This window comes from Vanessa cardui, chromosome 20 (assembly GCF_905220365.1).
Source record: "Vanessa cardui chromosome 20, ilVanCard2.1, whole genome shotgun sequence".
In the NCBI taxonomy this organism is placed as follows: Eukaryota; Metazoa; Arthropoda; class Insecta; order Lepidoptera; family Nymphalidae; genus Vanessa; species Vanessa cardui.
The window spans coordinates 7,343,838-7,359,613 of record NC_061142.1 but is presented as its reverse complement, the minus strand read 5'-3'; the positions used below and the strand labels follow the sequence as shown (position 1 = coordinate 7,359,613).

General features: G+C 33.6%; 2 protein-coding genes across 4 annotated transcripts; one reads left to right on the top strand and one right to left on the bottom strand.

Annotated features, from left to right (window-relative positions):
• Positions 1 to 1,511: 1,511 nt before the first annotated feature.
• Positions 1,512 to 14,347, bottom strand: LOC124538433 (ecdysteroid-phosphate phosphatase). Of its 3 annotated transcripts, XM_047115495.1 has the most exons (14): positions 14,002 to 14,347; positions 13,615 to 13,852; positions 12,639 to 12,834; positions 12,315 to 12,383; positions 11,789 to 11,964; positions 7,180 to 7,318; positions 5,811 to 5,906; positions 4,667 to 4,840; positions 3,807 to 3,877; positions 3,415 to 3,587; positions 2,693 to 2,859; positions 2,469 to 2,607; positions 2,268 to 2,377; positions 1,512 to 1,998 (listed from the first exon to the last, which is right to left on the bottom strand). In XM_047115495.1, exons 1-14 carry the CDS (start codon positions 14,106 to 14,108, stop codon positions 1,739 to 1,741), a joined length of 2,115 nt encoding a protein of 704 aa, XP_046971451.1. In that variant the 5' UTR covers positions 14,109 to 14,347; the 3' UTR covers positions 1,512 to 1,738. The 3 variants fall into 3 exon arrangements, with proteins under 3 accessions (XP_046971451.1, XP_046971452.1, XP_046971453.1); XM_047115496.1 differs by lacking the exon at positions 12,315 to 12,383 and having other exon boundaries at positions 14,002 to 14,346; XM_047115497.1 differs by lacking the exons at positions 12,315 to 12,383; positions 12,639 to 12,834; positions 13,615 to 13,852; positions 14,002 to 14,347 and adding an exon at positions 12,176 to 12,194.
• Positions 14,348 to 14,628: 281 nt separating this feature from the next.
• On the top strand, positions 14,629 to 15,510 carry LOC124538361 (H/ACA ribonucleoprotein complex subunit 3). Its single transcript, XM_047115406.1, has 3 exons — positions 14,629 to 14,837; positions 14,930 to 14,972; positions 15,088 to 15,510. The coding sequence occupies exons 1-3, from the start codon at positions 14,784 to 14,786 to the stop codon at positions 15,183 to 15,185; spliced, it is 195 nt and encodes a 64-aa protein (XP_046971362.1). The 5' UTR covers positions 14,629 to 14,783; the 3' UTR covers positions 15,186 to 15,510.
• Positions 15,511 to 15,776: the final 266 nt, after the last annotated feature.

Genomic DNA, 15,776 nt, shown 5'->3' with positions numbered 1-15,776 from the left:
ATAATAGAACCCACTTGCTACGCAACATTTTTTATTACAACTTCATTTGTATTGCTGTTTCGGTTTGAAAGATGAACGAAATCATTTAATTACAGGCAATGGACTAAAATTTTAGGTGCGATAATTAGTGCTACATTAGTCTACAATGATTAATATTCTATTTTATGCTAATACTATTTGTGGAACATATTTTCATCTTTTGATGTCTACAGTACTTGAAATTAGTGCCTCCTACTGTTGTTCATATTCATATATTTCACTAGCGTTACCTAGTAAAAACCCAATTTCAGAAGTATTTTATTCATTACAAGCCATAATCCCTAAGCGTGGGTTAAATAAATCATGTGGTCTAAGAATTCGTAAACTTTGGTGATTCGGTCTTTTCTTGTTTAAATATACGAACTGGTAAAATTGATTTTTCAATTTTTTTTATAATTAAGACCCATTATTGTGCCTTAGACTATAATAACTGTACTTTTTAAAAGTAAAGAAATAAAAAAAACGTATAGTACAAAATATTATTTTTTATTAAAATATATCTAACATATCACTCACAATTATTGTATTTATTCATCACATAGCGTTTTATATAATAATACCATAAGATTATGAAACATGAAGTAACTAAAAAAACAGCACATAAAATCTTTTAAAAAATCAGAAGAATACTTTGAAAATTGTAATTTTTTTTTAAATTGACATTACTGATCAAAGATATGTTTTTGTATGACAATGAACACAATTACATTAAAAAAAAAAAACAAAAATAAGAAAATATATGGCGCCACTTCTGATGTTCATAATTTCTAATGAATCTCAATTTGACAGGACTAAAGCTGTCGCTTTCTAACGTTACGTTAGATACGAAATCTTGTAGGATTGACAAAATTTATATGAAATTCCCAACAAAAGTAGCGCCAACTTCAATTATGAGGTAGTTATAAAAAATTACAAACTATTTAAAATTATATTTTACTTAACTAAAGAAAAAAGAAAGAGTAAACATTTTCGCACATTTGATACAGCTGAATGTTATCAGATTAAATAATTAAAGTCTTTTCTCTCATACTTCGTATATTATAAAATAATTATTGAAAACAAATTACCAATATTTATTGAAATAACTGTAGTATTATATGCTCTATACTTAACACATACTCAATGTTGAATGAAAATTTTAACAGTTAAACAGATAATTACTTACGTTGTAAACATAAAATACATCATATGAGTGTTAATACAACTTAACATATATCACGAACTAACAAAATTTTGCTGGATACATTTAATGAAATTATAATTTTAATTATGACAAAATATAAACTTTAATGCAGTCTTATAAGTTTCTATATGGATTTGTTATAGTAATTATTTTAATGATCAAATATTTATGAGATTTTAACAATTATTAACTTATATTGAGTAACACACTCTGTTTTTATTCATATTCCTCTTCATCATTTTAATACGCGAAAAGTACAGCCTCGTATTTTTTTTTTTGTATATATTGCTTGTTTTGTTGTCTTATTTTGTTTAAGCATTAATTGAGCAATTTCGCTACCTTCCCTTAAATGGCTATTCCTCAGAGAAAACTAGGAAAATATTTTTTAATTTTTCAGGGCCTTAAAATTTACGTCTTATATAAATGGCAAATTGATAAGCTATTTTAAAAAAAAAAAAAAGATGGAATCATTTCCGAATTTAAAAATTTTAGAATCGAAAGCAATTATTGACTGTTTTATTCAATTTCACTCTCGACATCCATCAGCAGCTTCCAGTCAAACCGGCCCGAGCTGGAGTTGATGGAGGGCGGGCAGGGCGGTGACGTCACCTGCAGCGGGCGGTCGCGCATGGCGCCCAGCGCGCAGTACGGCACGCGCGCCAGGAAGTTGCCTAGCTGGTAGGGGGGGAATTCCTTCCTATCCACTTTGAGACGCTTCAGCGCCGTCACCATTATATCCAATGTCGTCGCGTGACCCACAAACATGATATTATCACCTGAGGAACATAAATATGATATAAAAAAAACATCACCCTTTTTTAAAATGAATGTTGAAATGTTGTTAGCAAAATTATATTTATATACTGTATGATAAATATTTCTTCGTTCGGCGTTCTTCTCTGGTCCGTGTTATTGTCGCGTTGAAGTGTTACATTTTTGGCATTGAATAAGAAAAAAGGCTTTTATATTCAAAATAACATTTGAATTTAATATTAAATAAACAACCTAAAATAGCATATTTATATTTTTATCCAATAATAAGTACCTTCTTGCTCTTTGTCCTTAGCCACAGATTGAATGACATATTCGTTCCGCTCGTAAAACTCTTGCATCGTTTCCGTGGTGTTTATGTCCAACTCTATGTATGGCTTATAGCTGGAAAAAATAATAAATATAAAATAAAGTTCTTGGAATATATCAATAAAATCAATATGGGTGAGCAAGTACATATAGTATATATACTCACTCGAGGTCAACAGCGTAACCGGCCTTATGCAACTCCAGCGGCGTCATAAACGGCCCCAGCCCCTTGGACGCGTGCCACAGCTTGAACTCGAACAAGCCGGGCTCCACTCGCACCTTCACGGAGGGGTCGGCCTGCAGACCTGCGGGCACACACACACACACACGGGCGTTAGGCGGGGCGGGCGGGGCGCGGGGGGCGGTGGGCGCGGGGCGCGGGGCGCGTACCCTGCAGCACGTGGTGCGCGGTCTGCACGGCGCGCAGCGCGGCGGAGGCGTACACGCGCTGCAGGCGCACGCCGGCGGCGCGCAGGCCCTCGCCCACGAGGTGCGCCTGCAGCTCGCCCACGCGCGTCAGCGGCGTGTCGCGCCGGTACGATTCCGCGCCGCCCGCCCTGCCGGACACACAGTACCCACTGAGCTTTAACGTTCTTTTTATTAGTATTCACATTCTGAACCGTCGGTTACATCACTTTTAATACAACTCTGTAAAATGATGATTTAAAGTTCTCGTAGGAGCCAACTCCAATAAAATAAAATTCGATTTTAATATAATGTAGTAAATATGTATAGATTTGGTCAATCTTCATCATTCTTCTATATTGAAATTAAAAAATCATGCACCAAATCATCAAAAACCATGTAAGTAATATTTATATTTCAATATATATATGAAGAAGAAGAAGAAAGAATTTTTATTTGTAAGCATCGTTTTGTTACATCAGTGACATAATCAATACAACAAAAAAAAAAACAAAAACTTAAAATAACAATACAATTAAATAATATCTAAGAAAGATTTTAAAAAGAGGCATAAATAAATAAAAACAAAATGCTGCCTACATAGCAGTACGATGCCACAAAAAGGGAAATCACTCAGCATTAACTGGCACGAATATGCTTTATTACTATTTTCAAACCTATAAGTCAATCCACAAAGTGAGGCTCACCGTTCCGACAGCGTGAGGGGCATGTTGAGGTCCTTGCGGGTGTAGGTGCCGTCCTCGTCGAAGCAGTACGGCACCCACGAGCCGTACGTGAGGTCGACGCGCTCCCCGTGGCGCAGGGCGAACAGCCAGCGCCGCTCGTTACCCGAGCTGCCATTTGTCTGTTTCACTTCAGTCTAAAATATAAAAAAAAAAAAACTTTCAAAATAGAATTTTTAGTAAATATATTTTTAAGAATTGTTACTAATATACGTGAATAAGCATTACAAGTACATTAAATAATCATTCGACACATCTGACCAGCTGCAGAAGCCAAAATAATATAAAATTTGATGTTATATTTTTATAACAATAATAGATCCGTACAAGCTAAACAAATATAACAAAATCATTACCCTGTTGACGGTGGCGTTTGTATCACCGTTTTCTTTATTGGTGACACCGTTTCCATCTTTATCGGATGAACCTGAAAGGGGATTTATTTATAACATTTGAACGCAATTGAATGCAAAGCACATATAACTGTATAATGTATTGCGACCACAAAACGTGCAAACAACTTTGACATTGAAATTGACGCGACGTCTGCGGTCGCTAATTAACCAAATCTATATTTATTACTAGCAACCCGAAATATACTACATATTTTTTCTTGTTTCTGTACTACATATATTGTCTATGTATTATATAAAAAAACCTTCCTCTCGCTTTACTATCTATTTAAAAAAAACCGCATCAAAATCAATTATAATTTCAAATATATAAGCATACACAAAACAAACAGCGGTAAGCGACTTTGTCTTATACTATGTAACAAAAATAATTAATTCTCAAAAAAAAAAAAATGGCGTCTTCAATTTCAACACAGCTGTTATCGAAACATTATATTTTAATGTAAAGAAAAAAATTATATGAATTAAGAACTGTCTTTAGTCCATATATATCGAAGCTTATTAGCAAATCATGGAAGTAGAAAAAACATATTGATTACTAAGAAATTATAGCCTAGTGAAAAACTACACAATAAACAAATTAATTTGAAAAATAACAAGCACAATTAATATCCCCCATTGTTCATTTTTAAATGGTACATCTGATGTATGTGACCACAGACCACCATCGCTTATAGACCCATGAAAATTGTACCTTGTGGCAGGATGCTCTTCTGCCTTCAAATCGGAACAAGACAATATGAGCATCGCTGCTTGGTGGTAGAATATGTGACCAAGCGATGGTGGTAACCTCGCCGTCTCACCTTGCTGTAAGATGTTCTCCGTCTGGTTGAGAGTCGCCGCCTTCCAGTAAGTCTCCCACGTCTTGTACACCTCTTCGGACTTTTCCAAGGCCAGCTTGTCAGCGTCCTCGTGCGGGTAGCTCGTCGCCATCTCCACGTCCGTATTGGAATCCGATTCCGACTTACTATCACCGCCTATAACATTTAACGACAATTGACAAATAAAAATACTAACAAAGCAACTAGTTCTCATATCTGAAATTGATAATATTCAAACTTTAAGCATTATATTGTTTTAAGCGTAATGAACAATATAACGAGAGCAGAATGAAATTGTTTCTGATGCTGATAATACTTTAAAAATTATTCGAGTCGTTAATGTATATACATATTAATATTTATCTTTTGTTTGTATATATATTCTAAATAAACACAAAGTCTAGTGGGGTTGCGCAAACAATCGGGACTGATAAACTATTTAACTTATAAATCGAGACTAATATTATAAATGTTAAAATAACTCTGTCTGTCTTTCTGTCGCTCTTTAACTGCCAAACTAATGGACCGAATTTTACGAAATTTGCTATGAAGCAAACTCGAACTCCAAGGATGGACATTATGACAACCAATCCCTTAAAAGCGAGCGAATCCGCGGGCGACAACGACCTCCGTATAATTTGAATGCATATTTACCAAAAACGAACAACAGTAAAATTTTGAGGGACTTAAGTAAAAATACAGAGTTACAAAGCAATTAACAGACTTAATAATTATTACACGAACAGTAACGTACAATAAACCTTAACTTCTCTTTTATAGAATGAGTTATATACGCTTTAGTGTGCGTTCAAGTGTTGGCAGAATTTCATCTGTACATAGATACGTACAGATGATATATGATATTGACGACCTCCGTGGTCGAGTGGTGTGTACACCGGTTTTCATGGGTACGCCACTCTGAGGTCCTGGGTTCGATTCCCAGCCTAGTCGATGTAGATTACCATTAGTTTTCTATGTTGTCTTGGGTCTGGGTGTTTGTGGTACCGTCGTTACTTCTGATTTCCATAACACAAGTGCTTCCGCTACTTACATTGGGATCAGAGTAATTTATGTGATGTTGTCTCATATATTATATTATACGTGATAAGATGTAGAGAGTACTCACTGCCGCTTGTGGTCAAAGAGATGGCGCGGTGTAGCGTCCAAGCGTCCGAGTCGGGCGTGCGGCGCGCACACACTCCGGGCAGGTATCCGCTGACGCCTGCGCACGGAGCAAACTCAACATTTACCGATTATATGTTCGATTTATATTTATATTTTACCATTTCATACGTCTTTTTATATTATCGTCTTATACTAAATCTATGCTTATATTAAAGATTACTTTTTTTTCATTATGATAGCATAGAAACAGCAACAATAACAGCAATTAACCGACTAATTTTAAAATGATGAGCAAAGGTAGATTCTCTCTTGACAAAATATTAAACGTTGATTGGTCATCTATTACGATGTCGGATGCTATCTATCAATGACCGTTAAGAATAAAGTAATGATCGTTTATTTTTCACCCTTATCGCCGTTTAAGACCTGGAGGTGATGCCAATAAACTCCAGTTGACGATATTTGACAATTTATAAACTGCTTTGGTGATTAGAAAAGACGCGCTTTAATATTTATATTATACGATATTTTTTGTAATAATTTAAGTAAAATAAATGATTGAGTAATATATATTTTTATGATACATAAATGTTCACATAAAATGGTAACGCTTTTCCTTATGTATTTTTACTTTACTCAAGATATGGCTATCCACATTACTTTTATAACCTTCAAACGTGGCTTTTATTGTAAATCATAAATCTTAATTAACATTGTATTTACATCGTCAAAGTAATTTCAAAATTCGTCCAATATAGTCGACTTAACTAGCTGGACGTAAAGTCAATATCATCATATATTATATAACCTTAACCTTTTTTTAGTTCAATTCAAAATCAAAACGACAAAAGCTTTTAACTTTATGATAGACATGCACACGATATAAAAAAAGACAAAATGGTTTTATTTATAACAAACGTAAACCCTTGTGTAAATAAATTAATATATTACATCACACAAAACCAAGTCCACTGTTATCGCGAATGAGTAACGCCGGTAATATAAATCCGATAACGAACTGCACTTCATACAAAAACTATTAACTAAAATATATGTAGTTTGTAAACAAAAACAAACCTTTGACACCCAAAAACGTAAAACGAAAACATCTCACTGCTGTTCTCATCGTTGACGTGAAACTTCAAGTAAGGAGCGAGAAAACAATAGTTCGACGCCACACATTCGACGAATCCACAAAGCATGCACGTGCAATATTGTCTTGCGGGGAAACTCGATAATTTTAACGACATTATTGACTGTGTCGAAACGGTAGTTAAAATTAATTATATTGCCATATAAATAATTCAACGATTGCTATTGGGACCGATATAATCCTCCTTGGATTATTCTCCTTGCGTTATTATATTTACCTGTGAGCCAAGATGTACCGTAAACCCAGCCGTCGAGCGATGTGTCGAACTGCTTGTCTTCGATGTAAACGTAATCGCCGAGCACCAACTCCAGTTCGTCACTGGCCTCCGGCACGTAGCTTTGGGTAACTTTATATACCTGGCCATCGAACAAGTTTATCATCAACGATACTCACATCGTTAGTTATCACAATGTAATTCAACATTTCATTCGGACATGTACTAGCGAACGATTTATCTTAAAATTCCAAACGCGTATCATCATACATAAATTGTTAAATAGTAAACAAAATGATATAATGTGTCGGGCCATGTAGGAAACGACCATTTCAGATATGATAATGACCTCAGTAAGCCAAACATTTATTTAACATAACTGCACATAATATCAATACACTAAAACAATCTATTGTTTTAGTTGCTCTTAAAACAAAAAATAATACAGATAAATTAATTTATTTAGATAATTTTCTTCTACCTACACCAACATTAAGTAAAAAAAAAGAAAAAAACATTTAAACGTGTAACATATGACGACGTATGTACGGATCTCTGCAGCCAAAACGCAATGTCACTATTACTTATTTTTTAGTATCGCTGATAATATAAATCAGCACTTTTGATAAGTGATTTAAATTTCTCAGTTACGTAAGCATAATATAATACAAGTATACATAGCCGCCATCATATGATTCAAAGCAGATCTGGCATTAACTTTAGCTGCAAACATTCGTTTGTCAATTAATGTTTTAATGCCTACAGTTTTATAATAGGCGCACCAAAAATAGCATTGTAACGAAGATAAGAAGAGGGTGATAATGATAGTAATATCGTTTTAAGATAATTAGTCCTAGTACCGGCAACATCTGAAGCGCAGGGCAGGGTTATTATAACGTTAATTGACAAATAACGTGGTATACATTAAAATAAATCTAAATATATTATAGGTACAACTTATCTTTGAGAGCATTATATTGGACAGAGTTACAAGAGTGTCAATCTGTGATGTTTGCAATAATTTGTAATCGTAATCGTACTCAAGCATAACTGAAGGATTTACATGATGTGTTATAATACTTTTTTCTATCTACGTTTCAATTCTCAAAACACACGTTGTTTACTTGGTGGTAGGGCTTTGTGCACAATAACAACAACAACAGCCTGTAAATTTCCCACTGCTGGGCTAGGCCTCCTCTCCCTATGAGGTTTGGAACATATTCCATGCTTTGTGCAAAAATGATATTGATGATAATTTAAGACAGAATGAACTGTTAAATTGACATAGGTCTGTACCCATGTCTGAAGGTGGTTGGTATGCAAGCCTGTTGAGTGAGTCGGTAATACTCATCGGATATTTTAAACATAACCAAACCGCAACACTTAGTGTTGTTTTGTTTCGGTTTGAAGGACGAGTGAGACAGTGACTACGAGAACAAAGAATACAAAAATCCTCACAGTATATTATATTTTTAATAAAATTTACCATCAAAGAAAGTCTTGGTCTAATGTTTTGCTTTTTTAAAGTTTCATGTTATCCCAGGGATATTAATTGTGATAAGTTTTCTGAGATAGTTTTTGGTGGACTGTTGGTTACTAGCTATTATTGATACGTGATACTTGGATGCACTCTGACGAGCATTATCTCGCTCGTTCGAATGTAAGCACGTATCTATAACGTATACAGTCAACAAAACTAACATAAATAAACGACATTTGATATAATAGAAGTGCTAGTATAGGTCGATAGCTTAAATAATAGCAAGGTTACAGGGAATACTCATCAGTTATTCTACCGCCAAATAACAGTACTCAGTATTGTTGTGTTCCGTTTTGAAGGGTGAGTGAGCCAGTGTAACTACAGGCACAAGGGACATAACATCTTCATACAGCGTCATTGTCTATGGGTGATGGTGACCACTGACCATCAGGTGGCTTATATGCTCGTCCGGCAACCTATACCATATAAAAAATACGTAAATTTAAGATTTGTTTATCTGTACTCCGACTGTATAACTTTATTTAACCATCACCTTTCGAATTTGCCCCATGTGTGAACATGTGATTATGAAAACGGATTACGATATTTGTTATTTTATACTAGATTATTATTCATAGAATATTTTATGAAGACTGAACATAAGCAAAATGACTCAGACACATTTTCTGCTTTCATTACTAAAAGTCAATGAAAACAATTGCATTAAGCAATTAACCGCTTAGCATATAGTTATTAATATGAGCCGACTTGTAAGGCTTTGTGCTAGTCCTTTTGGATAGATACCACCTATCATTAGATTTTCTATCGTCAAACAGTAAAACCCAGTATTACTGTGTTCCGGTTTAATGGACGAGTCAGCCAGTGTGACCAAAGGCATAAAGAACATAACATCTTAGTTCCAAAAGTTGGTGGCCCTTTGGCGATATAAAGAATGGTTATTATGTGTTATAGCGCTATTGTCTATGGATGATGGTGACCACTTACCATCAGGTGGCCCATGGACCCATCTATGTATATTATAGAAAAAGTAGTTGATACAGGTGAATCTTAATCAATTATGGTACCTTAAAACTCAGGCAAGCACCACATAATTTTCATGTGATTAATTTGCCATTATAACGATATATAATATAATTATCGGTTCAACGATTTAGTCGTAATCATCATTACACACTATAAGAGCTTGCGCGCACTGGTGATTTTTGTCACGTGGACTTTAAAGTGTTTGTCACGTCACGTTTCCAAAGTGGAGTGCGCTCATTAATAGACAGTGACAAAACATTTTCGAAATCCAAGTGTCATTTGCCATTATGAATTTCGAAGAGACGGTCGTTCTCTGTGAACTCGTGAGATTTGGGAGAAAAGAAAGCGAAGAGAATTCTGGGTACTAATTTCTTTCCACGCTTTAATTTTCACGTGAATATCTGAATACTCTTTCAATTTTATCATAAAGAACTGGTCTCTTTTCCACTTCTTCTATTAGAACATCATTATCTATATCGTCTTTACGAATGTTTACTTTTTGAATAGATGGTAACGCCATTTTACGCGCGCCAAAGTCGGCAGTCAAAACGCAAATGGCGAAAGACTGACGATGAGAGTGACAAATTTGTCGCTAATGGGCGCATTGCTATGAAAAAACGTAACGGCGCTGACAGTTTCGTCACGGGCTTGTTCGCCGGTCGGCGTACACAAATGTCACCCAATTGTCACGTCGTAACAAGCACGCAACTCCATACATATTCACGGACTTGACAAGAGTGACGAAACAGTTACCGTGACAAAAATCACCAGTGCGCGCTAGCTCTAAAACAAAGTCGCTTACCGCTGTCTGTCCCTATGAACGCTTAATACTTTCAAATTACGCAACAGATTTTGATGCGGATTTTTTAAATAGATTGAGTGATTCTAGAGGAAGGTTCATATGTATAACATATGCACAATTTAGTAAAGGAACACTGATAATTTTGAAAATTTCTGATGTGATGTCCTAAAGAAACACATTTTATGCGCTTACATCGCAAACTATATTTTGTTCAATGATTAAAAAAACTGCAAAGGTTACAAGACATTCTGTAGCATATTTAGTATCAGCATTGCACCCGTGCGAAGCCGGGGCGGATCACTAGTAAGACAAAAAAGATGGGAGTCACGTTCACATTTGCTATATTGATTACTTTTTAAACAACACTCTTAATTTGGAAATATTTTACGGCCAGTTAGGTGAGAACGTTTCTAAAAATATCTTTTTATTTTTTAACAAGGGACCCTTTTTTATGTTTTTGTCAAACCAGACCTTCGAATTGACCAATACCCAGGTCAGTTTAACCTAGTTATCACACTGGCGATCGGCGAGCTAGTTTACAGCCAGCAAGAAAGCCCAGCTCGATCAATAAAACAATACAATTCCGACGAAGAAACACTTTTGTTTATTACTTCGAATACGAAAAAAGAAAAACAAAGACAGATACAAAGGGTACTTTGCGAGGATCCGTTATTATGTAAACATTTCGATCACTATGTTCTCTCGTTGTTTGTACTCAAATAATGGAATGAATTTAAATTATAAATAAGTCATTATCAATTGCTTTAATCCGCTGAGGACAACATTTAATGCAATGATGTTCTAGTAAACAGATATTTCATTAACGCGCAAAAAGTGAAGACTACAAAACGTCCTAATGGGGACGTTTGCCTTTAGTCGTTTTCATCATATTTAAGCCAGTAATACGTTATAATACATCATAATTATGTAGTAATACGTTTTGCGTAATTTAAACATCTAGTTATCCCTTTTACTTATTGTTTTTATTAAGCTATCCTTTTTGCTTGTAATGAAATGTAAAAGAAACGGTCCCCGGCGCGGCACACTTTTTTCTGTTGTTTAGTATGGGTATAACATATCTGTTTATTAGAATATCATTGATTTCATGTGTTATGTCTCGCTTTCACTGGTATCTTTGTAATGAACGGCTGCAAGAGTGTGTACAAAATGGCGCTTACAGCCTTATTGATACGAAAAACAGTACGCTTCCGCAAGCACACTCTCACCTCGTTTTGATGTGTGCTATATCCCTAACATTTCTTATAATTTAAAATATTAAAGCATACCTGGTGGTTTGTAAACCGTGGGTCCCTCGAGTAAAGACGGAGCTCCCAAGTCGGAGTCTGCATTTGACTCAGATCAAGTTCATCAACGAGTGCCTTAAGAGCATCGTATGCAGTCACGTCAAAATGGTAAGCCAATGTTATGTGTAGCGACTTCGTCTGCGCCTCCACATTTGTCACTGAACAAAAACAAAATAAAAACAAAATTACCTAACTTAGTCATTTTAAAATAAAATTAATGGCACGATTGTAGTATCTAATAAACATGATTATAATAAAGCTTTTATATGCTATTGTTAATATGTGAGTCATGCATAAGCAATCATATTATTTATGGTTTTTGTATTCTATATATAAATGTGATATAAACAAATAAAAAAACAAGGTTACCTTAAATACCTCAGACATAAAGAAAAATCAAGCATATCTTCATCATATTTAAGCCAGGCTGTCAATAAATAATGTTTATTAAAACTAAAATTGCTTGCCATACTAAATAAATCATTTATTGTGATAGAACTTATCTTACATGTATTAGAATGATCTTCGGGATTTATACAATTTTTCGATTGCTCATTAATATCCACCTTAACACCCACTGTATAGAAAATTAGATAGATGTTAATAATTATTTTAGTCAGTAAAAATAAGTACCTACATAAACACAAATTGAAAATGCATTCATTGCTCACAATACATTCATTGTTCACAAAAAGATTCATATTGTTTTATTTAGTTACTTTCACCAAATATTAATAAAATAATAATGGAACCCTCAGTACCCATTAAAAATATGTAGATTTTATAGTAAAAGTACTAACAAAAAAATTAATCAATCTATGTAAATACTTACAGATAGCTGATAACTGCTTGGCATATTGTAAAGCAATTTTTTTTAAATAGTCTTCATGCTCCTCTGATATGAAAAGACCCATAAAGTTTGGTGAAATATAGGGTTCTAATTTTATTGGACAGACAGGAGGTTTCCCTACACTCTCTACAACCTGCTTGACTGCTTTTGCTAACTGTAGGGATGTATCATCAGCAGCCTATAAAACAAAATACTCTTGAATAACTATAGACTATACTATTAACACAGAGGCAGATCCAGATTTTATTATATGAGACTTAGTCAAGCAAGGTAAACTTATTACCTATGATTTTGCTTGTAATGTAATAAAAATTTATATAAAATCAATTGTTGTTTAGCTTGCTTCTAGAACTTCATTTGATATAATAATATGGAATATCGGATTTTAAGCTTAGTGGATCATAAATATTTGATATGGCATGTTTCAAAATTTGTAAAATAGTATTTAACATAATGTTTTTTACTGTGGTAATGTTCTAATTATTGATTTGTACCACTTCAGTAAGTATTGTTTGTTATAAATATACAGTTTAAGTTTGACAACAAGAGCGGATTCGGAGTAGGCCCAGGCCCAGGGTAAAAAAACTTGGTTTCTGAGTTTTTTGGCAGTTGCACCCTTAACAAACTCGCCCACAAAAGTCAAAAGAGGTACCCATTGCACATAAGAAAAATAAATTACTTTATTTTAGTCTAAAATCTTACACACCCTATAATCTAACTATATTTACTATCTCCTATAGACCGAGGCAGCCAAGGTATCAAACTAAACTCTGAGTAACTTTAAGGAATAAAAAATGTACCAAATACAATGAGAGCTTTTTGTGTTGTCATAAAATGGACTACAATTCATTGGATACATACACCCTCTCATGGTTTTTCTTTATCTTGATTTATATATGCTGTTATGACACTCTCATCCTTCTAAATTTTTAAATAATAAATATAATATAAATATTACCTTAAAAGATGGGACGAGTGTTATATGGGGTGGAAAGTTGTGTGCTCCATTCCATCCAGTTTGCTTAGATTTTTCCCAAAAATCATGAAGCTGGGTAAACAAAGGACCAGTTGGAATAGCATAAAATATGAATTCTCGAGGTTCATCGGCGTCGATGTAAGCGTCATTTACATGCGTAAGAAGCCAGTCAGATGCTAATTGAACGCTACGATTTCCGGTCGCAGCTAAAGCTTTCAAGCTAAAAATCAGATTAATTATTTTATATAATTTTAATGACGCTTATTACCCAAAGTATCTATAACTAGAACATAAAACAATAGTTTTAATTCATAATATATTGTATAATACAAAGTTATAAAAAGTGAAAAAAGTTTGAGAAAAACTTACGCTCTTTTTTTAGGAAATCCCATTTGCAGTAGTATTTGAAGAGGATTTGTATCTTGTTTAGATATTTTACCAGAAGCGGACTTCTTACGTGGAGGAAGATTTGCCATCGTATTTTTTTCTATTGATCGACTCTATCGCAACAATAGCAAAACTTTTTTTTTTTCAATTTAAATTCACAACAGTAATCTCAATTATGTATTTAGTTATCGAGTATATTTGTATGTTATTGTTGACGACTTTATTTTGTTCATTTATATAATAATAAAATTACGTACGTAAGTATTACAACAAGTATGTATTAAGCATCGAAGAATGTTCAGATGAAGACGTAAATATTTATATTTTTATTCAGTTGCAATCACAGACTATAAAGGCCGTAAGATGCTAAGTTGTAATTTATGTACATTGTTTATCTATGCGTATATTTTTATATAAAAAAATGTTTAATATATTTTTAAATTCAAATATATATTCATATTGATTTTATTTCTTCTTAATACAAGTGTAAAGCTATATACAATAAAACCCATGAAATTATAATATTTTCTTTCTCTACTGGCACCAATTTAGAGTATAAAGCTTTTCGATTTTTTGAACGTGGTAGCCCTATTAGTTTACCAACTTGTCAAATTGGCAGGTGTGTTTTCTTTTGTAAACACATTGTTATTTGAACATTTGTGCCTTGTGGGTTTCAACTAAAACGAAATTAAATAATTTTGAGTTCTATCGTTTACTTACGAAGTATTTTCATTTATTATTATTACTTACTTCAAATTACAAAAATGTATCTAAGATATTTTTTGAATGAAAATGGTGACCGACAATACACACTAGCGGTGCGTATTTCTTTATAACCTAAAAAGTTTTATTGCATGCTCGCTGATAATAAAGAGACATTAGTAAACATATTTTTATTCTTAAATTGCAGACCATAGATCCATCTGGAAAGCCTACGCTGTCAGCACACCCAGGTAGAAATATTTTTAATGTTACCAAAAGATACAATAAACTATTATTTAATATAAATACAATATGTATATAATTATAGTTGTAATAATTACTGACCATAATTTATTGATATTTCAGCACGATTCTCGCCTGAAGATAAATATTCTCGACAAAGGATAATAATCAAGAAGAGATTTGGACTTCTACTCACACAACAACCAGAACCGATACATTAACATACCATTTGTTATTAAGCATAATTTGTGATAAGAATCTTGTAACACCAAGATGTTAACTACACTGGAGACATTAATGCCCAAACTTACCTAAATTATGTTACATTAACACTTCATTACAACTTAGTATTCTAATTGATTCAAGCATTTGATCATCTAAATATTGCTCATAATTTCGGGGGTTTAAAAATTATTATTAAAATGGAATATCGAATAACTGATGTGTAATATTAAGGCTGACTCTGATTATATGAATGGCTTGTGATTACTAATGTATGCCAGTAAAAGATGTACCATAAAAATATACTATAGAAACTGGTGTTAATTGTGTTGTTTTATTTTTCTTTTTATTATCAACAAATTTCTGAATTACCCTATTAACAGGTATACCAGTCTTAAAACATCTCAGTTTTCAAAGTTACTATTTCTTAGAGAATGTAAGGAATTAATGTTTCTTACATCGTCACAGTTTTTAGAATGTGGTGACCACTTACCATTAGCCTTTCATTACACTTTTTCTATTACAACAATAGTTTAGTTACTTATTTAATATTATTTGAAATGCTTAATAGAGTTAAGCTTTTGGTCATT